The sequence below is a fragment of the Alternaria hordeiaustralica genome (assembly GCF_023758085.1).
Source record: "Alternaria hordeiaustralica strain BMP 2776 chromosome Unknown scaffold_23, whole genome shotgun sequence".
In the NCBI taxonomy this organism is placed as follows: domain Eukaryota; kingdom Fungi; phylum Ascomycota; class Dothideomycetes; order Pleosporales; family Pleosporaceae; genus Alternaria; species Alternaria hordeiaustralica.
Genome location: NW_026056795.1, coordinates 217583 through 235669, shown reverse-complemented (window position 1 = coordinate 235669; position 18087 = coordinate 217583). Strand labels below are relative to the sequence as shown.

General features: G+C 52.8%; 8 protein-coding genes across 8 annotated transcripts; 5 read left to right on the top strand and 3 right to left on the bottom strand.

Moving 5' to 3' along the window:
• Positions 1 to 156: 156 nt before the first annotated feature.
• On the top strand, positions 157 to 1754 carry J4E84_008705 (uncharacterized protein; the record flags this gene model as incomplete). Its single annotated transcript, XM_049391275.1, has 3 exons — positions 157 to 303; positions 351 to 1563; positions 1612 to 1754. The coding sequence occupies 3 exons, from the start codon at positions 157 to 159 to the stop codon at positions 1752 to 1754; spliced, it is 1503 nt and encodes a 500-aa protein (XP_049240977.1).
• An 854-nt stretch (positions 1755 to 2608) lies between these two features.
• J4E84_008704 (uncharacterized protein) lies at positions 2609 to 3466 on the bottom strand (the record flags this gene model as incomplete). Its single annotated transcript, XM_049391274.1, has 1 exon — positions 2609 to 3466. One exon carries the CDS (start codon positions 3464 to 3466, stop codon positions 2609 to 2611), a length of 858 nt encoding a protein of 285 aa, XP_049240976.1.
• A 436-nt stretch (positions 3467 to 3902) lies between these two features.
• Positions 3903 to 5144, bottom strand: J4E84_008703 (uncharacterized protein; the record flags this gene model as incomplete). The annotated part of the gene is made up of 3 exons (XM_049391273.1): positions 3903 to 4535; positions 4599 to 4883; positions 4935 to 5144. 3 exons carry the CDS (start codon positions 5142 to 5144, stop codon positions 3903 to 3905), a joined length of 1128 nt encoding a protein of 375 aa, XP_049240975.1.
• Positions 5145 to 5554: 410 nt separating this feature from the next.
• J4E84_008702 (uncharacterized protein) lies at positions 5555 to 6787 on the bottom strand (the record flags this gene model as incomplete). Its single annotated transcript, XM_049391272.1, has 1 exon — positions 5555 to 6787. The coding sequence occupies one exon, from the start codon at positions 6785 to 6787 to the stop codon at positions 5555 to 5557; it is 1233 nt and encodes a 410-aa protein (XP_049240974.1).
• Positions 6788 to 8049: 1262 nt separating this feature from the next.
• J4E84_008701 (uncharacterized protein) lies at positions 8050 to 9704 on the top strand (the record flags this gene model as incomplete). Its single annotated transcript, XM_049391271.1, has 3 exons — positions 8050 to 9024; positions 9074 to 9321; positions 9368 to 9704. 3 exons carry the CDS (start codon positions 8050 to 8052, stop codon positions 9702 to 9704), a joined length of 1560 nt encoding a protein of 519 aa, XP_049240973.1.
• A 1145-nt stretch (positions 9705 to 10849) lies between these two features.
• Positions 10850 to 11652, top strand: J4E84_008700 (uncharacterized protein; the record flags this gene model as incomplete). The annotated part of the gene is made up of 2 exons (XM_049391270.1): positions 10850 to 10858; positions 10915 to 11652. 2 exons carry the CDS (start codon positions 10850 to 10852, stop codon positions 11650 to 11652), a joined length of 747 nt encoding a protein of 248 aa, XP_049240972.1.
• A 1458-nt stretch (positions 11653 to 13110) lies between these two features.
• On the top strand, positions 13111 to 14781 carry J4E84_008699 (uncharacterized protein; the record flags this gene model as incomplete). Its single annotated transcript, XM_049391269.1, has 6 exons — positions 13111 to 13242; positions 13292 to 13417; positions 13471 to 13540; positions 13590 to 14028; positions 14078 to 14571; positions 14624 to 14781. The coding sequence occupies 6 exons, from the start codon at positions 13111 to 13113 to the stop codon at positions 14779 to 14781; spliced, it is 1419 nt and encodes a 472-aa protein (XP_049240971.1).
• Positions 14782 to 15599: 818 nt separating this feature from the next.
• J4E84_008698 (uncharacterized protein) lies at positions 15600 to 17177 on the top strand (the record flags this gene model as incomplete). Its single annotated transcript, XM_049391268.1, has 1 exon — positions 15600 to 17177. The coding sequence occupies one exon, from the start codon at positions 15600 to 15602 to the stop codon at positions 17175 to 17177; it is 1578 nt and encodes a 525-aa protein (XP_049240970.1).
• Positions 17178 to 18087: the final 910 nt, after the last annotated feature.

Genomic DNA, 18087 nt, shown 5'->3' with positions numbered 1-18087 from the left:
GGCCCACGGCCGCAATGCCGGCCTTGTTTCCGAATTGATCTTGGGGCGCGGTATACCCGATTCGGCAGCTTCCCCTCACTCAATTGCCTTGCCCGCGGTTGGCCGAGCCATAAGACGGCATCTCCACCGATACTGGGCATCGCAGTTATCTGAACAATGTCGCGGATTGATGGGGCCGAAGTAGCAAAGCACAGCAGCAAGAGGGACTGCTGGATAGTGCTGGATTCAAAAGCGTATAACGTGACAAACTTCCTAGCGGACCACCCAGGTGGCGCACCGATCATCTTGAAGAACGCCGGGTCGGTGAGTACAATGGCGCGGCTCAAGGATCAAGAGCTGATGTTAAACAGGATGCGACAGAAGAGTTCAAGAAATACCACCCGTTGAGTTATCTGGAGGACTATCTGCCTAAAGATGCCTTCCTCGGTCCCGTCGATCCCAACACGTTTGGCCAGCTACGCCAGATCAAAAGCGAAGAGTCGACGAAACCGTCTGACACCGATCCAAACTCCAAGGAGATCCCACATGTGAGCCTTTGTGTCTCCACAACCGACTTTGAAGCAGCGGCAAAGGCCGTCTTACCGCACAAATCGTACATCTACGCTTCGGGTTCTGCAAACACCGGCGCATCCATCAGAGGCAACCTCGATGACTGGGGGCGCATCAACTTCCGTCCGCGCGTGATGCGCAATGTCGGTGATGTCGATACGCGCCGCAAGATATTCGGACATAGCTCCCCCTACCCATTCTACATCTCGCCCATGGGAACGATGGGCGCCATCCACGAAGCTGCCGAGCCAGAAATGATCCGAGGAGCAGTGCGCAAGGGCATCCACAAGGTCGTCAGTACTGCAAGTTCGAAGAGCAGCGAGCAGATCATGCAGAGTTACAAAGATGAGCAGCAGAGGCTTGGAAACAACAGCACAACGCAATTGTTTTACCAATACTACATGCCTGTCGACCGCAACAAGGCTGTTGAACTTATGCGCATCGTCAAGCGCTGCGGCTACAATGGCCTCTGGATAACAGTCGACACGCCTATTCTTGGGAAGCGAACAGCGGATCGCTATCTCCAGGCCGAAGAGGCGCTAGCCGTCGGTCTTGCAGAAGAAAGTACAGCGGAATGGGAGACTGGCGGCGACAACGCTTTTGCACCCGCTATGGGCGGACGGCCAGTTCAGGGTCAGCTGAGCCCACACACGACCTGGGAAGATCTCGAGTGGATTCGCAAGGAGTGGGACGGGCCGATCGTTTTGAAGGGTGTGCAATGTGCGGAGGACGCGAAGCTTGCGATGGAGTATGGTTGCGATGGCATTCTGCTAAGCAACCATGGCGGCAGGCAATTGCACACAGCACCCAGCGCGCTCATGACGCTGCTGGAGATTCGAACGTACTGTCCAGAAGTGCTGGGAAAACTAGAGGTCTTCCTCGATGGTGGTCTGAGAGACGGAAACGATGTGCTAAAAGCGTTGTGTCTGGGCGCCACAGCAGTGGGCGTAGGAAGACCCTTTCTATATGCGCTTGGAGCGTATGGGTCGAAGGGTGTCGAGAGATGTGTTGACAGTAAGTCTGATCGTGTTTTAACCAGGGTAGTATACTGACATGCGACAGTTCTTGCGGATGAGCTGCAGACGGGTATGCGGTTGTTGGGCATAACATCACTGGATCAGTGCAGACCTGAGATGGTTAATGCGACGCGTCTACTGAATGAAATGTGGCGACCAGAGCAGCTGAGTCTGAAGAGCAAGCTGTAAAGGTAGGGTGTGTTGGTTACGTGGGTCATGGTGTCAAGTTCCAAGTTTTGTAAGCGAATGAAAGAGAAATTGAATTGGACACAGCGTGCATTACCAGTCCAATCAATTCAAAGACTACACTTGCATGATTATGGATCGTAGTCTGCCTTTCAGTGTTGTTACCGATGTCGCCGGCCCCGCCGCCCGCTGATGCAAAGTTTTCTTACCCCTCACACCCCACCCCACCATTTTGATCAATTGGGCTATAAGATTACAATTTCACGATTTTTCCATCAATTCCTAGAGAAGGACAGATGGCCGTAAGTCTTAGCAAGCATCCTCTGCAGCATAACAAATACTAATAACCCTTCCAGGAGCTGGTTATGGCGCCAGGTTAAGGTTACTCTTAACATACATTCCTGGTCACGAAAGGTTAGTCATATCCTTGCAGCGCACGCAATTCCAGTTCTAACATCTAATAGTGGCGTGGGTTCGAGTCCCACTCTGTTCAGCATTCGTCTGGCATTGTCAGATACTCCAGGATACATTTTTTTTTGGTGTTTTGGGCGCTCTAACCGTTGGTCACTAAGCTCATGCTCTGACACCTTCCCGCCCACACACTCCCCACCTAGATGGAGGGTAACTTTGCTTTTTGCACTCTGATATCAATTGGCATGCTATTAAGACTCTGTTTGTAATTGCATATAGTGCGCGTCTATCTTACGCCGTCATAGAGCTTGCGCAATCACCGCGTGTCTTATCACGTTAGGAAACTTAAACCAGCGCGCACACTGTTGTATGCTAATCTTCTTTAAAGTAGGGTACTTCGTGTAATGAAACATGCTATCGTATTGCACCTCAAATGTTGGTATATCTCACTTTTTCGCAACAGCGACGACCGCGACACACGGAAAACCCTCCACCTCGACCACATCCGCACCCTTCTGCCCATTCAAAGGCCTCTGGATCTTTACCGCTGCCTTCTTCCCAGCAATGTTCAACTGCTTCGCGAACTCCTCGTTCTCTTCATCGGTCCACTTTGGTCCCATGTTCTTCCACATACCGAGCATGTAGCCGCAAGTCTCCTCCGCAGTCTTCGATGCATAATATACTGTCTTCTCGTGCATCTCAACATCTTTGAATCCTGCACCTTCCATGATCTTCTTCATATGCGAAACTTCGAACCACTCATCCGCGACAGGCCAGCGGAATAGAGGGTCGTCTGGCTTGACGGCTTTCTGCGCTTCATGAACAACAGCCATGTGGCCTGTAGACTTCCAGGTAGTGACAACAGCCGTCCCTCCTGGCTTAAGAGTGCGATAGATCTCCGCCGCACCCTTTTCTCCGTCAGAGAAGAACATGATGCCCATGTTGGTGATGGAGTGCGTGAACCTCTCGTCGGGGAATGTCAGATTGACTCCGTCCATCACGTCGAAAGATAAAGTTGCCGCGGAAGTTGTAGCTGGAAGGGCGCGACGTGCTAGATCGACCATCGGTTTCGCGTTATCGACACAGGCTGCCTTGAGCGGAGTGTCTGGGTATTTGTACAAAAGCTCTTGCGTAGCGATACCATTTCCGCACGCATTGTCCAGAACGACGGAGTTGGAATCGACTGCGGGCAACATGTCGATGAGGTACATGGCAACTTCGCGGGTGCAGCCACCGGTTGCGGCCTCATAGGTCGATGCAAGCATCTCGAACATCTCGCTTGCGTTCATGTTGGGTTCGCTCATGATGATGATGGAATATTCGCTCTCGTATTTTGAGCGATACTATGCATTAAATACCAGGTCAGCAAGGTACTTATATATGGCTTGCTGCGGACGAAATGACTAAGACCGAAGGATTGTGGCTGGGGCGGGGGTAGACGAGAATACACGTAACGAGAAGCACGCCTGGAACCCTTAATGTTTCTTGTTGGACTGAATTGATGGAGGGTTCTTAGTTGAAGTTCCTCAAGAAGTGTCTGGGTTTCCATTTGGATAGGGCCTCGGAGCTCGGAGACTTTCACATGCACCCTGGGGCTTGAATAAAGTCGCCGACTGCAGCTTGAGTCGTTGCGCATTCCTTAGGGGAGATAAGCTAGAGACGGGTGCAGTACGCTCCGTCGTTATTCTAGCTGTATTGAGAAGACACCAAGATCTTCCGGGCGTATGCTTACACCCCATCTCAGATTTTTGCATCCTCTTTGAACCTAATCAATCCATCCTGGAAGGTCGTCGCAATATGTACGCCACTATTATAGTCCCACATACGGCTATTATGCAGCGCTCTGCCTCCCGTAGCTCGAGTAAGCCACGCTTCTTGCACAAACCATTTTCGTCCGTCCTTATCACCGCCCTTATGCCCCTCCATATTACAGAGTGGCAGCGGACCATCTTCCCACAATGTCGCGTCGGCGTTCGGGTGGTCGATCCGCGGTTCACTAGGCATGATGAGGTCCTTGATACCGACATGGAAGATGACGCTGTGAGATAGTGATGCCATGCGTTTGTAACCCCGAGGCCGGTCGAGATGGTTTGGCACAATGAATAGCGAGTTACGATCCGATGCGTACAAGTGTGCACAGGCGTGCATGTTGGCCTCTCGTGTCAATGTGAGCTTCTGATCGGATTCCGAGGGCGGTGGATATGGTGCGGTTGGTAATGGAAGTGCACCGCGCAGCGTGTAAAACGTCAGCTGTTTACGATCGAGCGGATGACGGCTTTGATTGTACTTCGACATGTCAGCCTTGCGAATGTGCAAGCCGGCGATGGGGTTAAAGTGATCGGGATGAGCTGGAAGGTAAGTTTCCCGGAAATGCTGCAGAGGTAGGAGTACGAAGTCAGTACATGTCTCACATCCACTTCGTACAGGCAGAATTACCTCGGAATCATTGCTTGGAGCAGCCGCATGCTCCATTGGCTCATCTTCTTTGCCTTCTAGTGCGTCGCGATACACCTCTTTCAGCTCAACAGACTCTTGCATGTCGAATGGTGAGCTTTCTTCCCGTTTGAAGGAGCAGGTACAGGTGAACATATCTCCGTCGGCTGCGACCTGGCTTACGGTCACGTTTCGTGTGCAATAATTGTAACCGTCTCGAATCTTTCGGACGCGATAGGTGTAGTGTTCATTGGGCTTTCCACCTAGTACGAACCACCCGGTAATGTTCTAGCATTTTGTTAAGTTGTAGTTGGAGCAGAACGTGTCGTTACAGCTTACATGTATGAGAAAGCCTTCTGCGACAGTCTGCGCAGCCGCCCATGCGGCTTGCGCAAACACGTGGCCGCCATACGTCCCATTCTCACCACCAGTCGGGGAGTAAGCTTTGACGATGGAGCGGAATGTCCAGTTGTCAATGCGTTCGAGTGCGATCACCTTGTCGAACGGTAGGACCCGCTTGTCAGGGGTAAAGTAGGGACGCACGACCATAGCAGCGACTACAACGTCTGAACTGATGTGGAAATACGCTGATGCTTGATAGAGGCCATCATCGTATTGGATGGGTGTTGCGATGTGCAGCTGGTACAGATGTGGCTGGCGCTAATGAGTTACCTCGGAACGGGCGGGGTTCGGATGAAGGACGGCGCAAGCTGTGAACCTCCGCTAGTGCAATCAAACCACATGCGGCTCGCGTGAGACGCGATGGAATTCGCTCCTCGTGTAATGCTACAACGAGCATGCATGATATGGAATGAGACGAACAGTACAGGATCAAACGTCATTATGTAGAATTCGTTATACTTTTCGCTCAACATGCTCAACGCCAGTGATGCCTTATTGTACAGGTAGACTAATGGTTACACTCTTCGTGGTCCCAGGGGAGTATGCTTCGGACAACCTTATTTCTTGGAGTCTTCCTTCGCCTTCTCAGCCAACTTTGACGCCTCATCTCCCTTCTTCTGGAGGATGCTGGAAATCTCAGAGACAGTGTCCCTGAAGAGCTTCTGAGCCTCATCACCGTGCTTCTGGGCAACATCCTGGAGCTGGCTCAACTTGGGCATGATCTGGTCGCCTCCGGGAATCTGCTTCAAGTACTGCTCGTAGTCACCGAAGCCAGCATCCTTGGCCTTGTTGGCAGCGCTCTTGACGTATGACTCGAGGTCGCCTGTATCGCCCTTCTCAACAGCAGACTTTACGCGCTCGTATAGTTCTTGGACGTTTCCGCCCTTGAGCGCATCCGCGTTCTCCTCCACGATCTTCTTGACCTGGGGGTTCTTGTCGAGGTAGGGCTTAGCCTGCTCCATACCCTTGTCCCAGGCCTCGTCGCCCATCTTCTTTAGCTTCTCAACCTTCTCTTGAACAATACTGCGAATCTTCTCGATGTTGGATGCACTCACACCGGTCTTGACGACGTCGCTGATCTGCTTCCATGTCCTGTCGACCTCCTTCTTGGCCTCAGGACCATACTTGTCGCCGTACTCCTTGAGCTTGTCGATGTTGCCTCCGACCTTCTCCTTGAGTTGAGGGTGGTTGTCCATGATCTGCTGCGACGCGTCGCCAGCAAGATCTGCGATGCGGCTCATGTGCTTGGTGATGACGTCCCAGGTCTTGTGTGCGGTAACAAGGCTCATGTCGCCATTGCCGAGGACCTGACGCATTTCATCGTATGCTTCGGTGACGATTTGGTCGACCTCCTTGCCGTGCTTTGCGCGAATGGCATCGAGGTCATCGAATGCAGAATCAACGTAGCCCTTGGCGCCGGGGATGAAGGCTGCGTAGCTCTGCGCGGCGTTGCGTAGCCATTGCAGCGCCTCGTTGGGTTCAGGTGTCTGCTCCTTGATCTTCTGTGTAGCTGAGCTGACGTAGCCTTTGGCAGTCTTGGAAGCCACCACAACGTCACGGGCGCCTGATTGCCTGTAGAAGATGTAGCCGACGGTGACTGCAGCAAGGGCACCAGAAGCGGCACCGATGGCGGCATGTGAGCCGGCGCCCGCGTTGCCGGAGGTTGCTGACTCCGTGGACTGGAAGCGGGGCTTCTGGGCGCGGAACTGAGGGTTGGCTACCCGCGCAGCTGGGCGGCGAGCACACCGTGCTGCAAAGCGCGCGTTCTGAGTTGCTTGTCTCGAGAACATGGTTAGGTATGAAGGTGATTGTGTAGTCAATGAATTTGAGAAAGAGACCTGAATGCAATTAATAAGGCCTGGGGTATCTTGCAAGAAAGCAGTGTGTGATAGAGGAAAGTTCGACAAGGGATCCAGAGCTTTAAGCAGCTGCAAGCAAACTGCATGCTCACCAAGAATGACGTCGCCATGATGATGCGCAGCGCTAAGCCCTATGCAGCCCGCTAAGCCTGCAAGGGCCGACAAAGCCGACGAACCCACCCAGCGTCATTGGTCTGTCATCGCACTATGGATTTAAGCTTAACCTCCCCACGATTTCGCAAGTGAGCGTGAGCTAGGGAACAGGTTTCTGTAAATGTCACAACTGCGCCATGTGCTAACAATGACTCTCGTCCCGTCGCTGCCTGTGCCGCTACGGAAGCAGTCCGCCGCGATGCATGGGACATTCATCGTCGGTCATGAGCTGGGCTTCTGCCCTTCAAACATAGGCACAGATACGCGTAGGACTCTGACTCTTTCATCTGGTACTGCCTCATTGTTGTCTGTGATAAATTATGCTCACGAAAGAGGAGGCTATACACATTAACGGTGAGCCATGGCCTGTAGTGAAAACAGACCAGGTCGTCAGTCGTGTCAAGACTTTGAGCTCCTTCGCTGATGCCGCCGGCTCTATACATATCGAGAAGGGCTCACATCGAGCTACACCTACAAATATGCTTGCAAAGTGTACATATTTGCTTGGCTTTTCAATTCACGCAATGATTGGATTTCGGATGCACTCAACACGCGCAAGACGGGCCTGGGCGAGAACCTTGGCTGCAGAGTCTCGAGCTCCAGAATCGGGAAAAGGAAAGCTGCCAGGCCGTGAATATGCCGTATGACGTTATGCATAACGATACAGAGAAGAACGAATGAAGTGGAGCCTCTGAAAAATTGTGGGATTCTGATCTGTAAAGACCGCAATGTGAAGTCACAGATTTCGATGCCACGGCGGTTGGTGGGGAAAGGGGATGACGTAAGTTCGGTTCATCCTGACGCGATAGTGTCGCGCGGCTTAGCCAGCCACCTGGGCACCTTTTGCTTTCACACAACCACAGCATTGGGTATTAGTTGCTCTAGCTCAGACAGCACCGGACAATAGAGAATTGCGACTCCTGCGGCCCAAGAAGGACCGGACGCGTCCTACACACATCACGTTGACGCGTGTGACGCGTAACAACCTCGGCAAAAGCGACGATTAGCTCATCAACCCTCTGAAACTCGAGAACGCGACAATGACACCCTCAGAGACTGCGCCCCTACTCCGCCAAGAATCCACGACATCGTATGCCCCGGACGAAGAACACGATGACGTTACGGCGACGCGAAACACCTTTGCTCGCAATCTTGGTGCGCTGGATGGGTTCGCGCTGCTGATAAGCATCGTCATCGGCTCGGGAGTGTTTTCATCGCCTGGGCCTATCGATGCGAACGTCCCGTCACCTGGTGCTGGACTCCTCGTATGGCTAGTCGGTGGAGTTTTAGCATGGACAGGTGCTTTGACAATGGCTGAACTGGGAACCGCATTCCCCGGAGAAGGCGGAATCCAGCCTTATCTCACCTACATCTATGGCGACGTCTTTGGATACATGGCTGCTTGGTCCTGGGTAGTGGCCACCATGCCTGCTACCCTTGCTATTCTCAGCATAGTATTCGTGGAGTCCATTTACTCCAGTCTGGGCGTGAACGAGCCAGATCCGCCTCTCACCCATAAGCTATTGTCTCTACTTGTCTTAGTATTTGTAACGACGTTGAACTCCATTAGCACTAAGACAAGTACTCGGCTGTCTAGTTTCTTCGTCGCCATAAAGCTGCTTACCATTTTTCTCCTTATCGTATCTGGTTTAGTGGTCGTCTTTGTCTTTGTCGGAAAGAGCAAGGACCTTGGAGGCCACGATTGGCATCAAAACAATTGGTTCTCTCCAAGAGACACGATACTGCCCGATGGGTCGAAATTCGATTGGACGAAAGTGACTACGTGGGAGTCACTCGGCTTTTACAGTACAGCGTTGTACGGAGCTTTGTGGGCGTATTCTGGCTGGGACAAAGCGAATTACGTCGCGGCAGAATTGCGTCAACCCAGTCGCCAACTACCACTTTCCATCAATACCGCTATACCCACAATCATACTATGCTATGTCGCCGCCAACGCTGTCTACTATGTTCTTCTCCCTTGGAAGGTTGTGTCGACAACAGATGCCGCTGCTGTGGTAAGTCCTTCAGAGCCATGTATAACGCCTTTATACTGATATGTCTTAGACGGCTGTTACCCACTTCCTTGGCAAGGGAGTAGCTTACTTCGCTACCGCGCTCATATGTCTCGTCATTGCAGGCTCCGCCCTTGGAAACTCCTTCGTGGCTGGTAGGATGACCGTCGCAGCATCTAACAACAATTGGTTCCCGCATATCCTCGGCACAGTCGGTCGCGTCGGTACTCTCAAGGTGACTAAACGCGACGATTCGAGCGAGGCAGCTGACACGGCGATGGATGATGGAGAGTCACCAATGTATGTAGGCCGTCATGTCCGATCATCCTCTGCTAACAACTGCTAGTAATGCTCTCATACTCAACACCGTTCTCTCGGCAGTGTACATTCTGCTTGGAAACATGCGCATCTTACTGACTCTCAATGGCCTTGCTGAGTATGCTTTCTTCTTCCTCACGGTTCTCGGCGCGATCATATTAAGATTCCGGGAGCCCGATCTACCCCGACCCGTGAAACCGTTGATTGTCATTCCTATACTATTCGCCATAATCAGCGGTTTCGTCGTAGTCCGAGGCGCAGTGTTTGCGCCTGTTCAAGCAGCGATCCTTATAGGGATATGGCTTTGTGGTCTTGTATTTTACTTCATCCGGCTATGGGTGCTAAAGAAGAGGGCCGGAAGATAATGTGGGGGCGATATAACATGTACAATTTCTAGTCATGGTGATCTCATCTTGGGCCAACTACTTCAACTATACTACATTATCCGCACGTGTATGTTAAGGAGCGAGTGGGATTTTCAAGATATTCTAGCCCTGAAGAGTAACAACTCCATCAAACCATCTGCACAGTCACTCGCGCTGTATATGCTTGAGATTACACGTGTCCCAAAAGATCCAATCTAGTTGAGGGATTTGTGGCAAAGTAAGGCAGGGAACGGGTTATTAGAGAAGCGTGGATATCGTATGTTTCTATTGCGGTATGACGCGAGCGACACATGATTTCATGGGTGAGCTCTTCTGACGACACGAGTTGTCTTGCCCAGCTATGTAGACACCACATGATACGTCGCACGCGTGCTAGAAACCCGGTATGTATGATTGCTAGGCCCCAGAATTAGGATCGAGTAATAGCACCTTGCTCAGATCGTCATCACTTGCGCCACTTAATCATGCTCCAAGTGGTGAGGCTGCAGTGAGACATGGGCGGGGATGCAAGCCCGTCACTGCCTATATGCAGGAACTATTCACTGCGCACACCGCATACCGTATTGAGTTCTGGAATCCTCCATGCGGGGTGAGTTGGTCGGTGTACTTGGAGGTTGCACAAGACGTGGGCTTGCAGTGACATGCTTCTCAATGCAGTAGCTCGCAGCCTAAAGTTAAACCACAAGCGGTGAGACAAGCGCGTGGAAAGTGCAATAGTCGTGGTAATAGACGTAAGAGAACTTGAAGTGAATGCAGCTTGTTGGGTTGCCGACGAGGTTGTCGCCAAAGCGACCCCGCGATCCGCTAAGGAAGTAAAGTGGGTCCGAGGTGAAAGAAAGTGGTGAGAGAAGCTGCGACCGCGACGTTCGTCCGCCCAATAGACCGGGCACGCTCCACTCGGTCAGCCAATGACGTAAACGCACCTCCGCTGCTGCACCGCCCTCCCCTGACACCTGGCAGGCGCTACTACTCTATTTACTCCTCTCTCTCTCAACAAAACCCCAGCCTCTACAACTTCTCACTCCAATTCTCCACTTCTCTCTACCAAACTCCTTTCTTGCACGTCGATCGACACCACTACTACTCCTATCCACCCAACTACTACACACTACACAACCGCAACCATGGGCAAGGTACGCGTTCCTGTGCTAACATGTACCCCGCCAGTACCCCGCTAACACGTGCATAGGCGAAGTACATCATGCTCGACTGCGACAACACGCTCGTCCAGTCTGAGCGTTTCGCGTTCGAGGCCTGCGCCGACCTCACCAACCAGGTCCTCGAGAAGCACAACATCTCCGACCGCTACACAGCCGAGTCATTGCTCGAGGACTTTGTCGGCCACAACTTCCGCGGCATGCTCAATGGCCTGCAGAAGAAGCACAACTTCAAGATGGACGACGCCGAGATGGAGGACTTTGTCGCGCAAGAACTCGGAGCCGTGACCCTCAAGCTCAGCCAGAAGGCCGTCGAGTGCCCCGGTGTGACTGAGCAGCTCAACAAGCTCAAGGAGCAGGGCTACCCCATGTCCGTCGTCTCTACTTCCGCCAAGAGCCGTGTCGTCGCCTCCATCGAGAAGGCCGGCATCGCCCACTTCTTCCCTCCCGAGCACGTCTACTCCGCCGCCACCTCACTCGACCCCCCTTCATCCAAGCCCGACCCCAAGATCTACCTATACGCTGCTGAGCAGCTCGGTGTCAAGCCCTCCGAGGCTATCACCGTCGAAGACAGCAAGAGCGGCGCTACTGCTGCCATGCGCGCTGGCATTCCTTGCATCGGCTACGTTGGCATCTACGGCATCGAGGAGGGCAAGGAGAAGATGGAGCAGATGGCCAAGCTCCTCACCGAGGAGACCAAGTGCGCGGCCATCATGTACGACTGGAAGGAGTTCCCAGAGTGCCTGAAGAAGGTCGAGGCCAAGTTGTAAGTGCTTGGTCCGACACTGGGGAGCCGAGGAAGAGGAACATTTTACCCTGTCTCTCCGCCATTGCGGGTGAGCTTACGATCAGATTCACGACATCAATGACTACATAGATTCAGTAATGAAGATTTAGTGGACACAGTCCCATTCACAATAGCTGCCTGCCTCCTGTCCCATTCTCACTCTGCCTCTTCATCTGTTGTGTTGATTGTTTTGTTTGGTGACGCAATGGTGGGCCCCGCGCCGTTCAGTGGGCAGGCGTTCCAGGCTCGGGTGACGGCCCAACGCTGCCCCGCTCCTCCCCACTTGAGACCCATTGTGACCCATCGTGAACTGCAAACTCCATCGCGAAAAATCCCGAACATCGAACATTTACCTTTGCCATCCCAGATCTCTAGCGCTGCATTCGCGCGAGGTCAATCTCTGCTGCTCACGTGCATGCAAGTAAGCAAATTTGAACGGCCACCGTGGCACTGGCCAGACCCCAACACCAGCCCCAACACCCTACGGCCCGGCGCGCTCATCCATCAGCCCTATTATAAATGCTTGTCTGCTTATTGCTGACATTAACGAGCTTGTTGTATCGACGCAAGTAAACAGCTCTCACGCGAATTTTCCAGCCGAATCACGCGATGGAGCCGCCCCCGCCCGTACCCGCTTGAGCCACATGCACCCCGTTCAGTGGAAAACCCGACACCCACCACCGCGAAGAACATTTTTTATGCCAAAAAGGCTAAGAAGGTTACATTGCCTTCACAAAATGAGAACTTAAGCTTGGGGGGTGGCAGCGTAGACTCCAAAGCACCTGTTTAACTTTGGCCTTTGATGCTCACATGCCTCGGTAAAACAGGCCGTCCCTCATCTGTCCCTGTGTGCCTGCGCTCTATGCGCAGCGCAACACCCAACAAGGCCCGTTGGCCGGTGTATCCACGAAACAATATGGTCACAACCCACTGAAAGCTGCATACGGTATTCCCAATGTCTGGTCGAACGTTCAACAACAGCAGTTGTTATCTTTGTTCCAGGAACAGCAGTTATCTGTATCCCAGGATCTGCATCTTGGCATCTGGGCGCTGCCTTCTTCCGCTGTAGCCAAGACATGCTTAGTGAAGCCTCCTTCCTATCTCGTCGACAGCTCCTTACACGAAGCTTTTGCTTCATTTAAAGCCACCAATGTCATACCCTGTACGGCATTTGTCCTCATCTACACGTTGCTTATGATCTCTACCGGCTGCCAATCGCGGATCTGTACCACCAGGTGTAATGGATGGTTACATGGTTACACGGATAGTAGCATCCAAACGGGCAGGTATGGTGACTACCTGCCGGGTTTGCCATAGGTGCTGCAGTATGGGTGCTGGCATGTCGAGCACCTCCATGTCGTAGGGACGCATTTAAGACTGTGCGAAGAGCCCATGGTGGTTCTCCATCGGCATCTTGCGCATCGTTCAAGTCGCAGTCAACATGTACTTACGCACCGCCCTTCTTTCCCTGTCCGCCCTTGCGGCGGCAAAGGAAATGCCCAAAGATGAGTTTAAAGCCGCACAGCTTTACGACTCTGGTATCAGGCACGAGAACAATGTTGCCCTCAAGAAGGTCGCAACCCTATTCCAGCATCTTCGAATTCTGTATTGACCTTCACTAGGAGTCATGGGCACGCCAGGAAGCTGCGGGCATGTACAACTCTGCTCAATACGCCGAGATCAAAGACAAGGTGGAGTGCATGAACGGTACCGCAATCGCCGGACAGGACATCTTCCGATGCCAAAATGTCAGCCCATGCACCGTCACTCACGATTTTCAGTGATTAACGTATCTGTCTAGATTGACTTGCTTCATTTCCTGTCCCACGCCGAGCTCGGCAGCACTCGCGGTGTCGGATCTTCTTCATGGGGTAAGAACCCACAGATCAAGTTGCTGAGATCTTCGCTAAACAACATTAGGCTGGACATCTGAAGATGGTCGCGAATTCGTTGCCATCGGACAACAGGATGGCGCTGCGTTCGCTGAAATCACTGCAGAGGGCAAGCTCTCGTACCTGGGTCGTCTACCCGCCTACTCTACGCCCAGCACCTGGCGCGAGATCCGTGGCCAGAACAATTTGATGATCATTGGTAGCGAGGCGGTCGGCCATGGCATCCAGATCTTCGACATGAAGAAGCTGATCGACATCGACCCTGCATCCCCTGTCACCTTCAGCAATGCCAATGACCTTGTTGGCCATTTCAAAGGCCTTCCCAACGGCCGAACACATAACGTCGTCACAAACCCAGAGACAAACTTCATCTATGCTGTTGGCGCTCAGCCAAGGACTGACAAATGCAAGTCGGGCATTATCTTCATTGATATCACTGACCCTTCAAAGCCGACAAGCCCAGGCTGGTGAGTGAGACATGTTCTTGGGGGCGTGAGCGTCACTGACTCAGTATAGTGCATCAGAGGACGGCTACGTACACGATGCGCAGTGTCTCATCTACCGCGGACCAGACGCGGAGTTCGAAGGCCATGAGATTTGTTACGGCTACAACGAGGATTCTCTTACGATCTACGACGTGACCGATAAGAAGGCCCCAGTCATCTTATCTAACACTTCTTACGAAGGCGCGGCATACACCCACCAGGGTAATGTTCTGGACCCCATGAACCAGCAGTTTCTTTTGCTGGACGACGAGTATGACGAATACGACAAAGTGGGCCCGGCGATTCCTGGTCACCCCATCACGTATATTTGGGACATCTCATCCCTCCGTGCGCCAAAGCAGACTGGACTGTACAAGAGCGGAGCAAAGGGTATCGACCACAACCAGTATGTCGCGAACGGTTTTGCTTACCAATCGAACTACGGCACCGGATTCCGCGTTCTGGATGTTCGCAGCATCCCTGACGACCCGACTGGTGCTGGCGTGAAGGAAGTCGGATTCTTCGGTATGCAAGACTATGATCATCCTTGCGATTCATCTATACTGACTTTTCGCAGACGTTTACCCGGAGGATGACGACATGCCAGGCGGCGGTACCGTCGACTTTGTTGGCACGTGGTCGAGCTATGCGTTGTTCAAGAGTGGTCACATTCTCATCAACACCATGGAACGCGGAGTTTTCATTGTCAAGATGCAGGAGGGTTTCGGGAGATAGATGGGGCGGATCTTGTCAATCTGAGATTGCTCGCAGCAGGGAGAAGTTTAGAATTCATTGCAACTGTCGATCCCGGCTGTATCGTCGGTATCAGTGCCGCCTCGCATGCACGACGATTGGCCCAATAAAAAGTTTCGGCACAACACATTCCCCCTCTTGATCCCGGATTAAACTTATCAAAAATCATGTCCAGACGCTGAGAGCCCTGTATCAACACTGCCTCACACCCTCTAGCGGTCGCGGTGTCACCGTTGCCCGCTCTTTGGGCTTTGTTCGTTTACCTCCGAACCTCAACTAACCGCCAAGCTACACGCCTCCGCGCAGGATCCAGTCGCAGATCCGTGATATCACCTCTTCTCGTTTCCTTCTTTCTGATTGTGGCGTTGGCGCGCCAAGGGCTTGGCTCCATCTGCAGAGTCCGTTCCTTCCCAATCAAGTTGCGTCCGGCTTGGAACTAGAGGGCTCCGCCGAGCGACGCGGTTATTCTACCTTCCTCATGCAACACAGCATTGCGCAGCCAAGCAGACTTTCATCAATCGCGTCGCCTTCGCCCCCCAGCTCTACACCCGGCTACCCGTTTCCACGGACCCACAGCATGCCCTTACCTGCTAAATTGCGGTTCCTGAGCGACTATGAAGCACCGATGGATACAGCAGCTGCCTGTATTGGTTAGGTCTACAAGCACATGGTGGCCCATGAAGACTTTCTGGACCAGCCATATGGATACGAGGTTTAGTATATAGAGCCAGTCTGTACCTGTGACATATCCCAAGGCAACCTCCTCTTCTCCTGCTCATCTGCCACTACTATTCACCAAGATGAGGTTCGTTCCCTTCGTTGCGCTTGCTGCGCCTGTCCTCGCACAGTATGATGCGAAGCCAAAGCCTTCCGCAAAGCCCGAGAAGCCTCAGAAGCCCCAGTTGCCTGGAAAGCCACACCCTCATGGGCCACCCAAGAAGCTTGTCTCTCGCAAGGATCTGATCAAGGATATCAAGCTCGAGGACCTTCTCGCAGGCTCCCAGCAGCTTCAGACTTTTGCTGACGAGGCTGGTGGCAACCGTGCTTTCGGTAGCACTGGTCACAACGCTACCACTGAATGGCTGTACCAAACGCTCAAGGCGACTGGATACTACGATGTGTACAAGCAGCCCTTCGTCGAGCTCTTCACCGCAGCGACCACCAAGCTCACTGTTGCTGGCGAAGAGATTGAGGCCGCTTACATGACCTTTGGTCCCTCTGGAGATGTTACCGCCAATGTTGTCAAGGTTAACAACCTCGGATGCGCTGTTGACGACTTCCCAGCCGGAGTTTCTGGCCAGATTGCCCTTATCTCTCGAGGCACATGTCCATTCGCTGACAAGGCCGCCAACGCCCAAACCGCCGGTGCGGTCGGTGCTATAATCTACAACACCGAGCCCAACACCCCTCTTTCTGGTACCCTCGGTGGTGATGGCGACTACGCTCCCGTTGTTGGCATTACCAAGGAGGCTGGTGAGGGTATTGTAGCCAAGCTCGGCAACGGCACAGTTGAGGGAACCCTCTTCATTGATGCCATCCGCGAGAACCGCACCAACTACAACGTCATCGCCGAGACCAAGGAAGGTGACCACGACAACGTGCTCATGCTCGGTGGTCACACCGACTCCGTCTTTGCCGGCCCCGGCATCAACGACGACGGGTCTGGTACCATTGGTACGCTTATGACCGGTCTTGCCCTTACCAAGTACAAGATCAAGAACGCCGTCCGTCTCGGATTCTGGGGTGCAGAGGAGTTCGGCAAGCTGGGCTCCTTCTACTACATGAAGACCATCAACGGTACCTTCGGTGGTAACGCAACCGAGGCCAACAAGATCCGCGCCTACCTCAACTTCGATATGATCGCATCGCCCAACTACGTCCTCGGTATCTACGACGGTGACGGCAGTGCGTTCAACTTCTCCGGCGCCGCTGGATCTGACACTATTGAGAAGGATTTTGAGGAGTTCTACGAGGAGCGTGGTCTTGCCCACGTACCTTCTCTCTTCACTCTCCGCTCTGATTACGCTGCTTTCCTCGAGAACGGTATTCCTTCAGGTGGTCTGTTTACCGGTGCTGAGGTGCTGAAGACTGAGGAGGAGGCACAACTTTTCGGTGGTGAGGCTGGTGCTCCGCTCGACGCCTGCTACCACCAGGCTTGCGATGACATCGACAACCTGGCCCTCGACGCTTACCTACTCAACACCCAGAGCATTGCCAACTCGGTTGCCAAGTACGCCCTAAGCTTCGAAGGTATTCCAAGGGCCAACATGACGCTCCGCAAGCGTGGCGCCGAGAGGAGCAGACTTATGTCGAGATTCGACGATGGTGGACATGCTCACCATGGCCAGACATGTGGTGCTGGAAAGCACACTATCTAAATGTTGTATTAGTATAGATTTGGGTGGATGGACGATGTTGTTGATGATACCATGATGATGCGATGATGCTGTAGAAGTAGAAAAGCCAATGTAATAAAACATTGTAAACACACCATGTTCTCTTGCCTTGCGATATAAATACTTAGACTGCACAGTAGCACGATCAATCGATACCGATAAGCGCTCTTGGTACCTCAAGTGTCGGCTTTGATGGTCAAGGCCCTTCATTCTGCGTTCAGCTCGACATCGAAAGTGTCACATCGTTTGAATCAGCATATCCCGTACCCTTCTCTTATATCTGGTTAGAAGCAGAAATCGCTATCCAATCTCCACCTCTTCCTCTCCGCAAACCTAGCACTGTCCTCAAACGCATATTCCGTCTGAACCAGTCCTCCACTCTGACACTTACGAAAACAACACATCCGCAGTTCGAACAAGCATACCAAGCATCTCGCCTATGCATCAAAGTCTCGCCAGAACAAAAGGAGAATAGAACGTAGCGTTTCGCGGGGCGGAGACACGAGGGAGAGCGGAAAGCGCACACCTTGATGGCGACGGAGTGGACGCTATGCCATTTTGCTGTTCCCAAGGCGCGGAATATCTTGAGTACCGGAGACTGGATGTACAGTACGCCATCTTGAGATGATTTGGAATGAACAGGGCGGTGTGGGCTCAGGATCGTGATGTAGATGTTGGGCTGCGCGGTGAGAAGAATAGTTCATAGGTGCCTACTTGGGCAGCTGTTCGGGCAGTGAAGAACATGCAGCTTAGCTTCTGGGCGTCGCTAAATATGTTGATCGTGAACTCGGCGATGCAGTCGAACCCTCGTTGGCGTGCCATGCAGGCTAGACTATGGTGGCTTGCGCTCATGGTTACTCCTTGGTTTGGTCAACACAGGAATACGACAAGG